The sequence below is a fragment of the Phyllobates terribilis genome, unplaced genomic scaffold (genome assembly GCF_046119375.1).
Source record: "Phyllobates terribilis strain yellow unplaced genomic scaffold, ASM4611937v1 Scaffold_1__5_contigs__length_1240528914, whole genome shotgun sequence".
Taxonomy (NCBI): domain Eukaryota; kingdom Metazoa; phylum Chordata; class Amphibia; order Anura; family Dendrobatidae; genus Phyllobates; species Phyllobates terribilis.
Window position 1 is genome coordinate 73,002,055 of NW_027362761.1, and position 18,410 is coordinate 73,020,464.

At 43.8% G+C, this 18,410-nt stretch overlaps 1 protein-coding gene across 2 annotated transcripts in view; it reads left to right on the forward strand.

Moving 5' to 3' along the window:
• TSTD2 (thiosulfate sulfurtransferase like domain containing 2) overlaps window positions 1-18,410 on the forward strand; it is a 31,453-nt gene that overhangs the window by 1,688 nt on the left and 11,355 nt on the right. Inside the window, exons 2-5 of one of the 2 annotated variants that reach the window (XM_073664500.1) lie at window positions 7,455-7,672; window positions 9,091-9,419; window positions 10,624-10,732; window positions 16,598-16,720. In XM_073664500.1, the coding sequence (XP_073520601.1) occupies window positions 7,499-7,672; window positions 9,091-9,419; window positions 10,624-10,732; window positions 16,598-16,720 (735 nt within the window). In that variant the 5' untranslated portion in view covers window positions 7,455-7,498. Of the gene's footprint in view, window positions 1-7,138; window positions 7,673-9,090; window positions 9,420-10,623; window positions 10,733-16,597; window positions 16,721-18,410 lie in introns of those variants that run through there. The other variant, XM_073664520.1, reaches the window with a different exon arrangement.

Sequence of the window (18,410 nt, forward strand, 5' to 3'; positions counted from 1 at the left end):
TAACTGGGTGTTTTTTCACAGTTTTCTTTGAGAGTGTGCACTTTCACCTCTCCTTCACAGACACTACCAGTAACTGTGACGCTGAGTCACTTCTCACAGACATGCTGTGAGTCGGGATACTCAAAGAGTCCAAGGTTAACAGCTAGGAGGGTACGGACAAAGGTGTAGTTGGGTAACAGTTCGAGGTCAAAATACCAGGAAGATAGCGGATCAGAACAAAGGGGTTAAATAGACGGATGGTCAGAACGAGGTCCTAGGTCAGGCAATGAAAGATCATCAAGCAAAACACTAGGCACAGAGCAAACCAACCACACTTAGATGAATTTATGTCAGGCAGAGGTCTAGGTCTAACAGCCCACTTAAGTAGTCAGGCAATCACCTGGGACAATGAACACCTGGAGACAGCCAGCACCTCCCAGTCTCAGATTGGACGGCCGAGCTGTCAATCAAAACACTGACCGCTCAGCATGCCCCAGCACCAGACTGGATGGCTAAGCAGTCAGTAACTGCATCCCAGACACGCCGAGGGATGGAATCGTGACAATAACAGCTTGCAGCCCCTTAGATTGATAGACTGAATTTGGACTGCTTGGTCTAGTTTTGATAGAATCCCTGTTCCTCTGTTGTAGCAGTGGTCAGGATGCTGAGCTGTGTAACCCCACCCAAACCCCTGGTTGGCAGCTTTCTGTGTACAGTATCAGTGTGGGTGGGGGTTTGGGTTACACAGAATAGCCTGACTGACCTGTAGGTGAAACCTAGTCCTGCAGTGATAATCTTCTGTTGATAAAACACTGTGACACATCCCTGGAATCAAGCTCTTAGATTAAAGAGGGACTGACCTCAAAGTTTCTATCCTAATAATATATTGCAATCATATTATATAGCACTATGTACTTACAATTTCTCATTTTGCCCTTCTACCAAGTAAATTATTTTCTCTCTATGTAGAAACATGAAGTCTCTTCCCCACATAAATCATTTCCCTCTTCAACTCCTTACCCAGCTGCTCTGCCCTTCTCCCCAGGGACTTTTGCAGTGACTAATGACTCATACCGATAAAATTGACCTCCTGTTTCTACATAGAGCTTAGAAGGATTCAGCTGGTTTGTTGTTAATCACATGATGCCATAGACCTAATGGAAAAAAAAAAGTTAGCTCAGTAGAAAGGCAAAATGAGCAATTGTAAGTACTCAGTGCTATATAATATGATGCTTGCAATATATTAAGAGGATACAAACTTTGATAGGGGGAGTGCTTCTTTAAATAACAAAAACTTGTTGATAGATTCCCTTTAATGAGTTTGCGTCTTTGAGCTGCAGTGCGCCAATCCGAGAAATGTTCTATATTCAGAAACTGGAATACATTTCTTTTGCAACTGATGCCACTTTTGTGTTATAAAATATGATGAATTTTCCTGCCACCCTTGGCTACACTCCTTCCCTGCTAAGTTTTGCCCGCTTTCAAAAAATTGAGACTTGAGTAAAAAGATTCACAAAATGTTTGTACAACTGCAAGATTTAAGTTTAATATATAATATGAAACCAGATCAGGGGTCCTCAAACTTTTTAAACACGAGGCCAGTTCACTGTCCCTCAGACCATTGGAGGGCCGGAATATAGTTGTGTTTTTTTTTTTTAAAACTATGAACAAATTCCTATGCACACTACACATATCTTATTTTGACGTAAAAAAAACAATACAGGAACAAATACAATATTTAAAATGAAGAACAAGTAAAGTTAGATAAACCGGTATTTCAATAGGCAGGTAAATGTCCCCAATAGGCAGGTAAATGTCCTCAATGGGGAGGTAAATGTCCTCAATGGGCAGGTAAATGTCCCCAATAGGCAGCATAGGTCCTCAATAGGCAGGCTATTTCCCCCTTATAATGCCCCATGCAGGATGTCACCCCCCCCATATAATGCCCCATGCAGGATGTCACTCCCCTGTCGTTATAATGCCCCTTTCAGGATGTCACCCCCCCATATAATGCGCCACGCAGGATATCACTCCCCTGTCGTTATAATGCCCCTTTCAGGATGTCACCCCCCCCCATATAATGCCCCATGCAGGATGTCACCCCCCCCCCCCCATATAATGCCCCATGCAGGATGTCACCCCTCAATATAATGCTCCATGCAGGATATCACTCCCCTGTCGTTATAATGCCTCTTTCAGGATGTCACCCCCCCATATAATGCGCCACGCAGGATATCACTCCCCTGTCGTTATAATACCCCTTTCAGGATGTCACCCCCCCCCCATATAATACCCCTTTCAGGATGTCACCCCCCCATATAATGCCCCATGCAGCATGTCACTCCCCCATATAATGCCCCATGCAGGATATCACTCCCCAGTCGTTATAATGCCCCATTCAGAATGTTACCCCCCCCCCATATAATGCCCCATGCAGCATGTCACCCCCCCCCCCCATATAATGCCCCATGCAGGATGTCACCCCTCAATATAATGCCCCATGCAGGATATCACTCCCCTGTCGTTATAATGCCTCTTTCAGGATGTCACCCCCCCCATATAATGCGCCACGCAGGATATCACTCCCCTGTCGTTATAATACCCCTTTCAGGATGTCACCCCCCCCATATAATACCCCTTTCAGGATGTCACCCCCCCATATAATGCCCCATGCAGCATGTCACTCCCCCATATAATGCCCCATGCAGGATATCACTCCCCAGTCGTTATAATGCCCCATTCAGAATGTTACCCCCCCCCATATAATGCCCCATGCAGCATGTCACCCATAATATTATGTCCCATGCCTCCATACATTAAAAAAAAAATGCAATACTCGCCTCCCTCCTCCTCACCTGCTGCCGCTGCTCAGGTCTGTACTCCAGCGTCGCCCCGATCTGCGCTGCCTGTGATGGCTCAGGGGAGGGCGCGGTGTAAAGACGTCACCGCACCCTCTGACCTGACACGTCACAGGGAGCGCAGAGCACGGAAGACAGCTCATCTGCGGAGGCACGGGGAGAGGTAAGTATCCGGCTGCCGGGGCCCTGACACCGCTCTCCTCTGCCCACAGCCCGGCGGGCTGGATAAAAATCCTCCGCGGGCCGCATGTGGCCCGCGGGCCGTAGTTTGAGGACCCCTGAACCAGATGATCAGCTCATCCCTCCTATATACATAATTCACACCTTCCTTTAAGTCCTTCATGACCTATGCTGTACATGTACTTCATTTGTCTTGTCCCTGCCTTTACTGTGGGCTCCCATGCTGAGCCCGCATCTTTCCCTACACATGATAGCTGATTTAATCATCCATCATGGGCCTTTGACAGTGGCATTTAACAGGTTAACAGCTCCACCTGCGGTTGTGAACCTGTTAAATGCAGCTGTCAGTCTCTGACAGCGGTATTTAACATGTGCCCTGGCAGGGGACGATGGGTTGTTATGACAGCCGGGGGTCTGCTGATGACCCCTGTGCCTGTCATTACAATCCTCCTGTGAAAGCCAGCCTGTCACTGGAGTTAATGAGATTGTGCTTTTCTCTTTTTTAGCAATACTGATGCCCTGCTATGTATAGCACAGGCAATCAGACGATTGCAGCTTTAAGTCCCCTAAGGAAATTACTGTATTAAAATACAGTAAAAAGTTTTAAAAAAAAGTTTAAAAATATGAAAAAAAACACAAGTTAAAATCACCCCTATTGCCCTATTAAAAATAAAACTATTAAATAAAATTATACATATTTGGTATCACTGCGTTTGTAGAAGTCCAGTCTATCGAAATATAAAGTAAAGTAATCAGATCGGTAAACAGTGTAACAAGAAAAAAATTTACATGTTTTTGGCTGCCGCAACATTGCAATAAAAGGCAATAGAAACATCTTATCTACCCCAAAATGGTATCCGTAAAAACGTCAGCTCAGGGCGCAAACAATAAGCCCTCACCCAGCCACATATCCTGAAAATTGAAAACGTTACGGGTCTTTTTTTTGCAGTTTCACTCCACTTGGAATTTTTTCCTGTTTTTGAGTACACTATGTGGTAAAATCAATGGTGTCATTCAAAAGTACAACTTGTCCTACAAAAAACAAGCCCTCATACGGCCATAATAACGGAAAAAAAAAAGTTATGGCTCTTGGAAGAAGGGGAGAAACGGAAAATTGCCATGTTATGAAGTGGTTAAAGGGAATCTGTCAGTAGGATCAACCCTCCTAAGCCACCTATATGGGCATGTAGGTCATAGAATGTTGAATTAAATGATATTTTGGATTGCAGATATCAATGTCTTATTCCAGATAAATCCACATTTTTGTTAACATGTAAATGAGCTGTTAAGATCTGTGGGCTGGACACAGATGTGGGGTCATCATACTGTGCATGTCTGTGTGGGGATACTGTTGGGGCAAATTGTGTGGGTAACTCACTGTGGGAATATACGCTGTGTGGGGATGAGGGGTAGGCACCCACTTAGGGAGCTACCACTTGCCTCCCCGAGGGGCACGCACTTTGAAAAAAAGAAGCCTGACTGCATGCCTGCGGCCGTGGGAATTCAGCACACTGAGGGAGCGATGGCCGGTGTACAGGCTATGAGCGGTGTTAGTGACTCACTAACAATGCTCTACTATGTGCCTACGTCCCGGCCATTGCTCCCTCCCTGCGCTCAATTCTTCCATAATAGGGCGACAGCTTCTAAGTAATAAAATGGAGGTGCCACCACCACAGATCCTGCCTTGCTCCAGCAGGGAACCTGCGCCATTTGTCGTGGTAGCAGATGAGGCCTTTGGACTTTCCACCAATGTTCTGCACCCTTCTCCATGAAGCGAGCCTGTTCACCGGTGCTGTTTTTTAATTACTGCCTATCCAGGGCCTGTAGATTGGTGGAATGCACCTTTGGAATCCTCTGTGCCAAATGGAGGGTCCTCATGAGTTCCATACATTTGAGTGAAGCAAATGTCAATGCCGTGATCAAAGCTTGTGTTATCCTCCACAATTACACACGTATACATGATTCACCTGCAGAAGATGATGCACATGAGGGCCCCAATCCTGCCTATGTATATAATGTGCCGCAAAATCGCCCCTCCTTCAAGACTCCAAGTGCGTGATTTGTTTGTGATTATTTTATGATGCTGCTGTTACTGCATATTTGTGATTTGTGTTTTTTTGACTGTGATATAAAACAATATTTTCATCCAAATATGTGACTTGTGTAAATCATTACATTCAAGCCAGGACTATCCTGTCGAATACTTTGACACACACATTTGGTAACAATTAGCACATAGGTTTTACTTTTTGCTGTTGAAACCATTACAGCTATTCATACCGTATACCCAACAAATGTATTTTTACAACAAAAAAATTGGGTAACATTCCCAACAACACATAAAAAAAAATCTGAAAAGGATTATAAAAAAAAAAGTGTTACCCTACCAATACACACTACAAATTATGTGAAAGATCTAGGAGGAGGTACATGGCTGGGAGATCCGGACATGTGAAGTTGGATATGGTGGCCGCATCTTGCCTGAAGAAGAGGGAATAGTGTTGTAGGAAGGGTTATATGATGCAGCTGGTTGATCAGTATATGTCTGGCCCGAATAAGGAGGAGGAGGATAGGTTTGTAATGGCTGGCACCCATGCAAATATGGAGGTGCTTTTTTTTTTTTGATTACTGGATTAGTAATGGGACTGGCTGACATCACAGCTCATGTTTTGACATCACAGCTCACATCAACTCCAAACCCCTTCACCCCGATTGCCAACACACCAGGGAAGAGCGAAGGCGATGTGCCACTTCTGGGGCGGCTGCAGGCTTGTATTTTTAGGCTGGGAAGGGCCCAATAACCAAGGACCTTCCCAGTCTGATAATATCAGCTCACTGCTGTCTGCTTTACCTTTGCTGGTTATCAAAAAACATTTTTGATTTATTAACTTAATACATGTACAGTAAACTACACATGCATCGCACTAATTATATATCTCATGGATATCTACCCCATATCTATCTATCTCATATCTATTGATCTATCTACCCCATATCTATCTACTTACCCCATATCTATCTATCTCTGCACATCTTTAACACCTAAACATCTGTAATTTCTATTCTGTATTCTATTCTGGTATGTGTCACACGGATGGGGCATACGGGTGTCACACGGATGGGGCATACGGGTGTCACACGGATGGGGCATACGGGTGTCACACGGATGGGGCATACGGGTGTCACACGGATGGGGCATACGGGTGTCACACGGATGGGGCATACGGGTGTCACACTTTGTCATCTGTGTGCGGTAAGTATTGACATCCGTGCTACTGGAAAAAAGGGACATGTCTACGTGTGGGTCACACGAATCTTGTGCGTAGCCCCATATATTATGATGCGTATGCGTGTGTAAGTGTCTCCAGTATGTGTGCAAACTGTGATTACATATACCAGAGAGACTGGCGTGTGAAGGAGACTTTAACCACTTGTGTAGTGCAATCAAAGCACTCAGCTTACATGATGAAGACAAATAAAGGGAAGTGATCCCTCTCCACTCTCATCAAAGAGGTGCTCATATATGTGTTGATGGCCTGGAGTCCATTGAAGGAGCATAGTACTATAGACTGCATATCTGGATACTTTGTATGACCTAAGAACAGTATGTGTACTGATTCATCTGTGAAATAATATAATAAATTACTAACATATACAGTACCAACAAATGGTACAAAAAAAATAATTGTGCCCAGCAGATAGCAGGGCCTGATAAGTATGTCATCCTACAATTAAAGGGTTGTCCAAGCTCAAGATTAAAGTCTGCAGCCTCTCTTTGTGAGTGCCAAATTGTGACATTGTGCGGTGTACATGCTGTCACGATTCCCCGATGTTCCCAGTGAGAGCAGACTTGCGTCACGATTCAGCAGTTTGCAGGCACATAGAGTGACTGAAGACTTTTGTTATGGGAACAGACAAACCCCTTTAAAATGTTATGATTGCCTGAATGGTGTGAACTAAACAAAAAAAAGGCCTGGTCTCCAAGGGGTTAAAGAGTCAGATCCTTCTCTCATCCTGGCTGCTGGGATCTGGTGTTGGGCAAGGAAGCACAATCCTCAATGTGATGTGTGTGAATAAGCCCTAGATCAGTGCAGACAGGCTGGAAGTGCAGAAGACCTGCACATTGCAGCCGATCCCTAAGCAGAGGACTTCCTGGGGGGAGGGCAGTGGCATGCTTTCCTCAGCAGCTACTTCATTCACAGATTTGTGCAGGCATGGTAGGCATGAGGCTGGCACAGGCACTAATGCTGTGATAGCACCCAGGGCCAGCCTTGTGTCTGTAGTGCCCAGGCCATTGCTGCCAACTTTACCACTACAGGGGAAACTGTTTGAAACTTGTAGCCTGGGATAGAGAATTCCTATCCACATCCTAAAAGATCTTTTATATTTGTAGATTCTGTTTTTTAATGTATCAAGCCAACCACTCTCTGTTCTCAGGGGTGTCTGTGCCTTAAGAAGAGCCTTTTGTACTCACCAAGAACATGTCCCTGTCTTCCTGCTGCAATGGAGCAGAGGTCTCCTGTCAGCTGCACTGCTGGGCCCTGGGCTTCCCTGATGTAGACTTGAATGGGTCTATTGCACCCACACCTGAGCGCACCTTAAAAGCAGGTCTACATGTGGCGGCAAGAAAGAAGTACACGTATGCAAAAAAGAAGGTACGTGACTGCATTCGTGCACACATGGCATAAGACTGGTAACACTGACTTTGGTGTTTTTTCGATACTTTCATGGGGCTGCTCCTGATAGTCACAATACTTCTACAATTAATTTGTTGCTCACAGGTGATAAATGTTAGATCAGTTGTGGTTTTGACTGTGTCCTCTGTACCTCTCCACCAGTGTGGCCTACCTCTGTACCTGGCCACTGCTCCATACTGTCCCATCTTACCGCTTTCCTTTTGCTGAGGTCGCATTGTGGTTCCCCTTGTCATAGGTGGGAAAATGTCTTTAAATAGGAAATTTATCTTGGAGCAACAGCCTAGTGTAAATGTTATCTTTATGGTTGACTAGACACTGGAGCTGATTTACTACAGCTGTCAAATTGAGAGTAGACTAGAATTGAAAAAAATGTGACAGATTTTTTAAAAGTATGAGCTGGATTTATATACCATCTTATCTTTATCCCTGTGGCGACATCTGATGCACATGTACATGGTGCGAACTTACTGTATGGGGTGGGTGCAGGAGCGGACCCTGCTCCATACAATGCAGGTGCCAAGAGTAACTGCTGCAATCTGAGCTATTTCCAATCACAGCAATTTAACTACTTAGATGCTTCTGTCAATTGTAAGGGGCTAGGAACAAGGTGGGTGCTTCTGATGCCCCTCGCTGCACCCCCTCCACTTGCTATGTGGTGTAGATGGGTTGTTATGGCAGTTGGCCTACTGAAGGCCATGTTAGTAGATTGATGAAGCCCAGGCTGGACTTCAAAGAACGGTAGACAGCAATACGACAGTATTTGCAAGTTCAAAAATCAGAGATTACTGTTGATCAAGATCTGATATTGCTGGGATATGCCATCAATTATTGATCAGTGGGGGTTTGACATTTGGAACCCCAACTAAGGGCAGGTGCGGACTACTGTAGGTTCGCCATCCGCGAAAAACAATCCGATCTTGCTAACCGCTCTATGATCAGACTCTAATCACAGTGGGATCCAATTTTCTCAGCTGTGGAGAATTTAATAAAAAAGATTTTCCACTTTCTCCATTCGGTCTGCGGTAAAAATCAGACATGTGCGCAGTCTCATTGAATAGCATTGGATCGCATTCGGACCAATGTTTTGATGGATCGCACTGAAACTATGGTCGTCTGCTCCAGCTGGAATCCGTTGCTCTACATCCCTTTCATAGTTTTTCCTCTGCACATGGAGTTTCCTGACATTCTGCTGCAGCCGAGCTCCATTGACATGAATGGGGCCAGGAGGTTCGCCATGCATGATCATTTGGATCCAACACTTTGGACCACTAGCGATCATTAAGTGATGGCATATCCAATTTTATGTCATCTCATATTGGAAATACATAAGTAAAAAAAACAATGACTGACTTGAGTAAGCTACGTGTCATCTACAGGCATTTGCTCTTTTTGTTAAAGACCTACAATCAACAAATGCATCACCTCAGACTGGCCATGATGGTTTTATGACTTGGAAGTGCTGTGGCCAGGAGTTTGGGGACCTGAGGACTGTTCATAAACATGTAGCGGCACAACACGCAACTGAAGTTTTCCAAGAAGCTGGAAACCTTCTAGAAGAGATTCCAATAGCCCCTACTACCAGCTTACCATGCACTGACTACTCCGATAAGAACACAGATGCCTCAACTGAATTGTCCTGGATCAATCATAACCTTTCTGACTGGCTACCAGATCCAAAATGTCACAGGATGGAAGAGCTAACAAGGTAAAACAAGACTAAACAAATGCTTTTTTTTTTAAAAAAAAATGTTTACATGGGTGTCGTCATTGGGTTTACCAGTGTATATTACTTGATTTGTATTGGTTGTCCATAGACTAGCAGAAGCATAAAATAACAAACTGGGCCGGTGCTCACCTTCCCCCTGCTCCAGTGCCATTCCCCTGGTGATTGTTTACAGGGTACAGCGGTGCCATCATGACTCCAGCTCACATCACCTCTGCAAGCAATCAGTGGTTTCAATATCTGTCGATGTAGCTGGCAGGAGCTGCTGGGCCAGGTGATTGGCTGCAGCGCTGTTGATGCGACATCAGCGCTGAACCTGTAAACACAAACCAATGCAGTAGTGAAGATGCTGGACTCCGAGAGAGTACTGGCTGTTTCTATAACTTCTCTTGTGCTGCGCTAGTTTTCTGGAATGCACTACCCCAGACCATACAATACCAGTCCTAGCCCCCACTTTTTAAAGCATGCTTTAAAAAAATATCTCTTTAGATAGGCCTATCGCTTCACTTAACTAATCCACCTCATCCCTGATCCCCCTTTCTAATTTTTCTTCAGAATCTGGTCCCTCCTATCATCTGTTTTTACACCTCCATGCACCCAAAATCACTTGGTAACTGTTCTTAGACAGATACTGGCTTATGATTTATTATAATGATGGCTGGACCGTACAGGATTTTACCTATTGTGGCCCCATATTTCCTTATAGGGTCCTCATTCCTCCTGTTACTCAGTAATGTCTTTATTGTCTGTACATGTGCCCGCTTAATTGTAAAGTGCTGTGGAATATGTTAGCGCTATATAAATATTTATTATTTTAACACAGGCATGCCGATGGTTGAATATAGAAAACCCCTTTAAACAGTAGGAGAACAGACAGATCTGTCTGATTCTCTGTATCCCTGGGAAATGAAGGGGTTTCAGAAGTGCATCTTATTCCTCCTATTCAAAGAGTACATGTGTTTGGGGTAGTTGGCTGTGAAAGAAATCTCATAAAGTGACAGAAAATAAGAAGTCATTACCCCAAAATAAAAACAATTTCTAACTGACAATCCAAACACCTATAATTCTCACAACATATTCACTTCTTGGGTTTGCTGGATGTTCATCTGAAGTTTGAGGCTTATTTTATTAGTTACAGCTCACGACGGTGTCCCACAATACTACTTATTCTGTTATTCTTTTGCAGTGAGCCAGGAGAAGTTCTTCTTTACTACCACTACTGTGATATAAGTGCTCCGCAGTGGATCTGTGACTGGCAAAGGACTTTGTGCAATATGCTGCATCTCACAGGAAAAGTAAGCGGTTTGTACCTTTTTAAAAGGGGTTTTTAAATAAAGCTTAAAAGGATAGATTTGCCCCACTAAACCACAATCGCCATGCTCCTCCTCTTTTAGAGCTTTATCCATATACTTTTACAGTAAGGTCACGGTCACACGTTCAGTATTTGGTCAGTATTCTACATCAGTATTTATAAGCCAAAACCAGACTGGGTGATAAATCCAGAAGTGGTGACGGGTTTCTATTATACTTTTCCTCTGATATTTCCACTCCTGGTTTTGACTTACAGACACTGATCAAATACTGAACGTGTGAACGTCACCTATTATTCAGAAAAGCACATTAGAAAAAACTAACGTTGCATATTACATGTGTCAGATTATAATTAACATGACTTATAATTTGGGCGGCTGTTCCATAAAACTGTCATGCTGTCGGGCTGTAATAATCATGGCAATTTTGGCATGCCAAGGAGGTTAAGGGTATGTGTGCATGATCAGTATTTGCTTTCAGAAATTTGTACAGCGTTTCTGCAAGGTTCTGCACCTCTTGGCAGCGGAAATTCCGTGCTTTTTTGATGCGTTTTTTTTTTGCGTTTTCATGCGTTTTTTGCCTGCGTGTTTGCCATGTGGTTTTTCCAATGCATTGTATAGAAAAAACGCTGGCAAATCCGCACAAAGAATTGACATTCTGCATATAAAACCCCTTCCCGACATGCACCGTACATGTATACTGCTCTGTGGGAGCTGCTTTCCCGCAAAGAGCAGTATATGTACGGCGCAGTGAACACGCTGAGCGCCGCCGCGATCACATGCGGGTGTCAGCTCTGTGACAGCTGACACCCCGCAGCAAGGCCCACGATCGGTGCTAGCACCGATCGCGGGCGTTTAACCCCTCTGATGCCGCTGTCAATAGTGACAGCGACATCGCGGAGGGAGTGGGCTCCCTCTCTGCTTCCATCGGCACAACGCGATGCAACCACGTTATGCTGATGGTCTCCATAGTTACCTCCGGTCCCAAGATCGCCACGGGGTCCTTCAGGGTCCTGCAGGAAGGTGACCACTCAGCGTCTGCTCAGAGAGCAGGAGCTGAGACGCCTCCTCCCTGCCTGTCAGATGCTGATCTGATGTATTAGAGTATTAGATCAGCAATCAGGGCAGAGAAAGATGATGTCCCATAGTGGGACAATGTGAAACAGTAAAAAAAAAGTTAATAAAAATTGTCAAAATATTTAAAAAAAAATCACAAAATAAAGAACAAAAAAAGGAAAAAATCTTAATCCAATAAATACATTTATCTGTGTAGTGGGGGAAAAAAAAAAGCCTGTAAATATGGTACCGCTGAAACCGTCATCTTGTCCTGCAAAAAACAAGCCGCCATACAACTCCGTCAGCAGAAAAATAAAAAAGTTACAGCTCTCAGAATAAAGCGATGCCGAAATAATTATTTTTTCTATAAAATAGTTTTTATTGTGTAATGCGGCAAAACATAAAAAAACTATATAAATGTGGTATCGCTGTAATCGTACTGACCTGAAGAATAAAGCTGCCTCATCCATTTTACCACACGCAGAACGGCATAAAAAAATCCCCAAAATACAATTCCTGAATTGTTGGTTTTTGTTCATTCTGCCTCCCAAAAAACGTAATAGAAAGCGATCAAAAATGTAATTTGCCCGAAAATGGTACCAAGAAAAACGTCAACTCGTCTCGCAAAAAACAAGCTTTCACATGACTGTCGGCAGAAATATGGAGAAATTATAGCTCTCAAAATATGGCGCTGCAAAAACTTGTTTTTACAATAAAAAGCGTCTTTTAGTGTGTGACAGCTGTCAATCATAAAAACCCGATATGAATCTGGTATCGCTGTAATCGCACCGAACTGAAGAATAAAGTCGTCTAATCACTGCACAAGGAATGCCGTAAAAAATAAATAAAACCAATTCTTCACCTGCTGCTGATTGGTTCTTTCTGCCTCCCAAAAATCGCAGTATGGGAAGGCTCACATTTATCCTGCGCTGAGCGCTTACATCGGGGTTCCCGTGTAAATCCATGAAATACGTGATTCAGACGGAACCCCCGGTGGAAGATTCCCTACAGTGAGACAGATAGAGACACTGTGGACGCCGTCTGGTCTATGATCCGGCAGTGTCCATCTTTTTATTAGACGCGCATAAAAGTGCCGTCGGAAACAGTTTTGTGCACTTCTGAAAAGAACACCGCTGAACAGAGGCCAGACGGAGTCCAGAGTAACTCTGCGGCCTCATTGTAATGAATGGATCCCTTGAGGATTTAATCTGAATCACGTCACTCAGAGATTTAGATGTAAACCCCAATATAAGTGCTCAGCGTAGAGCGCAGGATAAACGTGATCCTAAATGTTATGTAAAATGTTCCCAATAAAAGCTTCAACTCCATTCACAAAAAAAGCAAGTCCCCACTCAGGTCTGTGATCTGTTAATGAAAATATAGGGGGCTTCCATGTTACTGGTAGCACAAAGGCTCTGGAAAAACAAAATGGATCCTCGCCCTCCAAAAGAAATCCAGCGAATTCTGCGCTCCCAAATCCAAATTCCCCCCTCCCTTCTGAACTCCAGTGTGCCTAAACCGCAGTTAGCATCCACATGTTTGGCATTCCTGTAGGGATGAGAGCCTGCTTAATTACTGGTGCATGTCTCCAGAAGAACAAGCTGGATATAACGTACTGGGCACTACAATGTACTGGTCACTACAACGGCAGTTTGCAATCTTCACTTAGCAACATCCACTGCTGCTTGTTTCTGGAAAACACCCATGGAGTCAAAATCATCACTACACATGTAGATAAATTCACAAAGGGGTATAATTTCCAAAATGTGGTCACTTGAAAGGGGGATTCTGTTCTTCTAGCACGTAGTGGCTCTGTATATGAAGTCCGCAAACTATTCTAGGATAATCTGCACTCTGTCCTTCCCAAGTCTCGCCGTGTGGTTAAGCAGTACTGTACAGTCACATATGGGGTATTTGTACATTCAGCAGAAATTGTGGGAAAAATGTGGTGCCATTTTTACCCATTTCCCAGTGTGCAAATGTAAAAACTGGGGCTAAAACTAAATTTTCGTGGTAAAAATGTCATTATTTTTTCTTCACTGTCCAATGGTATAAAATTCTGTGACACACCTGTGGTATCAATATGATCACTGCACCCCTAAATGAATTCATTGAGAGGTGTAGTTTGTAAAATGGGGTCACTTATGTGGGGTTCGGCTGATCTGGCACCTCAGGGGCTCTGCCAATATGACATGGCACCCGCAAACCAGTCCCGCAAAATCTGAACTCCAATATGGCGCTTCTTCCCTTCTGAGTTATGCACTGTGCCTCAAAAGTAGTTTTCGACCACATATGGGGTATCGGCTTATTCAGGAAAAATTGCACAACAAATTCTGGGGTCCATTTTCTCCAGTTACCCTTGTGAAAATGCAAAACTTTGTGCAAAAAACATTCTTGCGGGAAAAATGTTTTTTTTTTTAAACTTCTGTGAAGCACCTGGGGGTTCATGATGCTCACCACACATCTAGATAAGTTCCCTGAGGGGTCTAGTTTCCAAAATGGTGTCACTAGTGGAGATTTCCACTGTTTAGTCACATCAGGGGCCCTCCAAATGTGATACGCCTTCGTAAATTATGCCAGCCAATTTTACATTCAAAAAGTCAAATGGCTCTCATTCCCTTCCGAGCCCTGCCATGCGCCCAAAAAGTGTTTTTTCCCCACATATTGGGTATCTGCGTGTTCAGGAGAAGTTGCACAACAAATTTTTTTCCTGTTAACTTACGAAAGTAAAAAAAATTGGGTCTAAAGTAAAACATTTTTTGAAAAAAAGTTAAATGTTTAGGTTTTTCTTCCACATTCCATTAATTCCTGTGAAGCACCTGAAGGGTTAATAAACTTCTTGCATGTGGTTTTGAGCTCTTTGAGGGGTGCAGTTTTTAAAATGGTGTCACTTTCGAGTATTTTCTGTCATAAAGACCCCTCAAAGTTACTTCAAATATGATGTGGTCCTTTAAAAAAAAAATTTTGTAATCGCCAGTCAACTTTTAACCCTTAACTTACTAACGAAACAAAAAAAATTTGGTTCCAAAATTGTGCTGATGTAAAGTAGACATGTGGGAAATGTTGTTTATGAACTATTTTGTGTGGCATATCTCTCTGATTTAAGGGCATAAAAATTAAAAGTTTGAAAATTGCAAACTTTTCACAAATTTTTCCCAAATTTCCATTTTTTTTTTTTTTCACAAATAAACGTAAGTGATATCAAAATTTTTTTACAACTATCATGAAGTACAATATGTCACGAAAAAACAGTCTCAGAATCAGGGGGATCCGTTGAAGCGTTCCAGAGTAATTACCTCATAAAGTGACAGTGGTCAGAATTGTAAAAATTGGCCTGGTCATGAAGATGAAAACAGACTTCGGGGTGAAGGGGTTAAACGCACATGAAATCCTGCCAGATTCCTGATCATGTGCACAGATCTTCCAAATTCTCATAGGAAATGCTGGGATAAGGATTACGATTTCGTTTTTGGCCCATATCTGAGCAGAAAAAACACACCAAAAACGCACCGTGTGCACATAGCCTAAAAGTCCAACAGAAAACCCCTGAGCATTGTGCAAGTGCAGAAAGCGAGGAGTCAGAGTACCATAGCACCACTCTTGTCTCCAGGCACTTTTAGAGTATGCAGATAAGCTTAGGCAAGTGAACCTGGCTGTACTGTTCATGCCTTGGAATCAGGATTTCAGGAAATATTCTGACTATCTTAGGCCGTTCTTGGCATGTCAGTAAAGCAACAATGGGCATTACTACAGCCTGGGCTGCATTACTATATAAAAAGAACCTGTCAAACTTTTACTTCCTCAAACCATTATTATGACTGTGTAGTCCATTAAAAGATAAGCCACCAAGTGCAGTTTCAGCAGGGAGAAATCTTGTTTTGAAGTTCAGTCTGGAAGTGCATTGGTGCGTGACAATGCACTTCCAGCTCCTCAGCCTCTACTATATTCTCGAACTAGTAGAACCCTCCATGGCTGATTTAACAGGTCGTTTTGTCTGGTACATATAGGTGAAAAATTCCCAGCACTCACACATAACTTGAATCTTGATTCCTTTAATCAGAACCTGTATGAACGTTTCAGCTCCTCACGAGCTTTCAATAGATGAAATGTTCATGCAGGTTCTAAATAAAAGAATCAAGATTCAAGTTACGTGTGAGTGCTGGGAATTCTTCACCTGTATGTAACTCATTTCCACGTGCACCACAATGAGTGGAGTGCCGATCGCTATTTGGATTTTCTGTTTGGTCTGGTAGACTGACCTCCAAGCTGTATTTCCTCTGCTAAACTAGCAGCACCCTCCCTTGGCTGATTGACAGGTCATTTGCTCTGGTCCATTGCCCATGGACTTCCACTCTGTATTTACCCTCCAGTTACCATTAGAAGCATCATGCTGTAGTTCCACTACTCCTGGTAGAGCTAGCTTCCTACCAGCATAGCTCTGCTCTGCCTCCACCACTGACATAATGTGTATTCTACCTTTAGAATACAAGTTATGCTTCTGTGCCCTCTCTGCTCCTGTGCCTTACCCTGCCTGACTGATTTTATCTTCTGTCATTTTTATTACTGTAACTGCCGGTGTAATTTTACATCATTAACTAGTTTCTAGCAGAGCTCAACTCTCCTGCACTCCTCCATCATGGAGCTTGTAATAACTAGGCAGTGCAGAGCTGAGTTGTTTATTGCCTGCTGCTCAGAAAGCTGTGATATGAAAATGTAAATGATGCTCTGTTGAATCACATGGCAGAAGATGATTCACATTTTTTTACTATGTTCAATTTTTGTTCTTTTTTTTAGATTCGCATAGCTTCAGAAGGAATCAATGGAACCGTGGGAGGAAGCAAAGTTTCTGCCAAGCTTTATATCAACACAATGCTCTCGCATCCCTTATTTAAACAAATGTGCCTGGAGGATTTTAAGGTAAAATTTAAGTTTTGCGTTGCCTATATGAAGCAGAAATCTGTATATACATTTTACTGTATAACGAAGCATAAAATCTGTAGTAGAGGACGGCTTTGAACACCATTCCATTTTTATGTTAAACCCCCAATGCCCCATGAGCAGGATCAGGAGCTGAGCCTGCTGCACATCCATCTGCCTCTAAGGCCACATTCAGTATGTGGTCAATATTTTACCTCCGTATTTGTGAAATGCAGAAGTGGTAACGTGTTTCTATTATACTTTTTTCCTCTGATTGTTCCACTCCTGATTTTGACTTACAAATACCGATGTAACTTACTGACCAAATACTGAATGTGTGAATGTGGCCTAACAGTAATGTGAGGAGCTAAGAACCAATCGCTGCTGATAACCAATTAGATGCCGCTGTCAATCTCTGAGCATTTATTAAAGTGGAGGAGTTGCCAGGGCATGTGTACACCGGACCACTCCCAGCAACGTGATCGCAGGGAACCAATGGCAGCCAGGAACCTGCTGAAGCCCCCATGACTGCCGATTTTGGTAATTCATGTGAAGCTCAAAAAAATAAAGGGAACACTTAAACAACAGAATATAACTCCAAATAAATCAAACTTCTGTGAAATCAAACTGTCCACTTAGGAAGCAACACTGATTGACAATCAATTTCACATGCTGTTGTGCAAATGGAATAGACAATAGATGGAAATTATTGGCAATTATCAAGACACACTCAATAAAGGAGTGGTTCTGCAGGTGGGGACCACAGACCACATCTCAGTACCAATGCTTTCTGGCTGATGTTTTGGTCACTTTTGAATGTTGGTTGCGCTTTCACACTCGTGGTAGCATGAGACGGACTCTACAACCCACAGAAGTTGCTCAGGTAGTGCAGCTAATCCAGGATGGCACATCAATGCGAGCTGTGGCAAGAAGGTTTGCTGTGTCTGACAGCGTAGTGTCCAGAGGCTGGAGGCGCTACCAGGAGACAGGCCAGTACACCAAGAGACGTGGAGGGGGCCGTAGGAGGGCAACAACCCAGCAGCAGGACCGCTACCTCCGCCTTTGTGCAAGGAGGAACAGGAGGAGCACTGCCAGAGTCCTGCAAAATGACCTCCAGCAGGCCACAAATGTGCATGTGTCTGCACAAACGGTTAGAAACCGACTCCATGAGGGTGGTATGAGGGCCCGACATCCACAGATGGGGGTTGTGCTCACAGCCCAACACCGTGCAGGACGCTTTGCATTTGCCACAGAACACCAGTATTGGCAAAGTCGCCACTGGCACCCTGTGCTCTTCACAGATGAAAGCAGGTTCACACTGAGCACATGTGACAGACGTGACAGAGTCTGGAGACGCCGTGGAGAGCGATCTTCTGCCTGCAACATCCTTCAGCATGACCGGTTTGGCAGTGGGTCAGTAATGGTGTGGGGTGGCATTTCTTTGGAGGGCCGCACACCCTCCATGTGCTCGCCAGAGGTAGCCTGACTGCCATTAGGTACCGAAATGAGATCCTCAGACCCCTTGTGAGACCATATGCTGGTGCGGCTGGCCCTGGGTTCCTCCTAATGCAGGGCAATGCCAGACCTCATGTGGCTGGAGTGTGTCAGCAGTTCCTGCAAGATGAAGGCATTGAAGCTATGGACTGGCCTGCCTGTTCCCCAGACCTGAATCTGATTGAGCACATCTGGG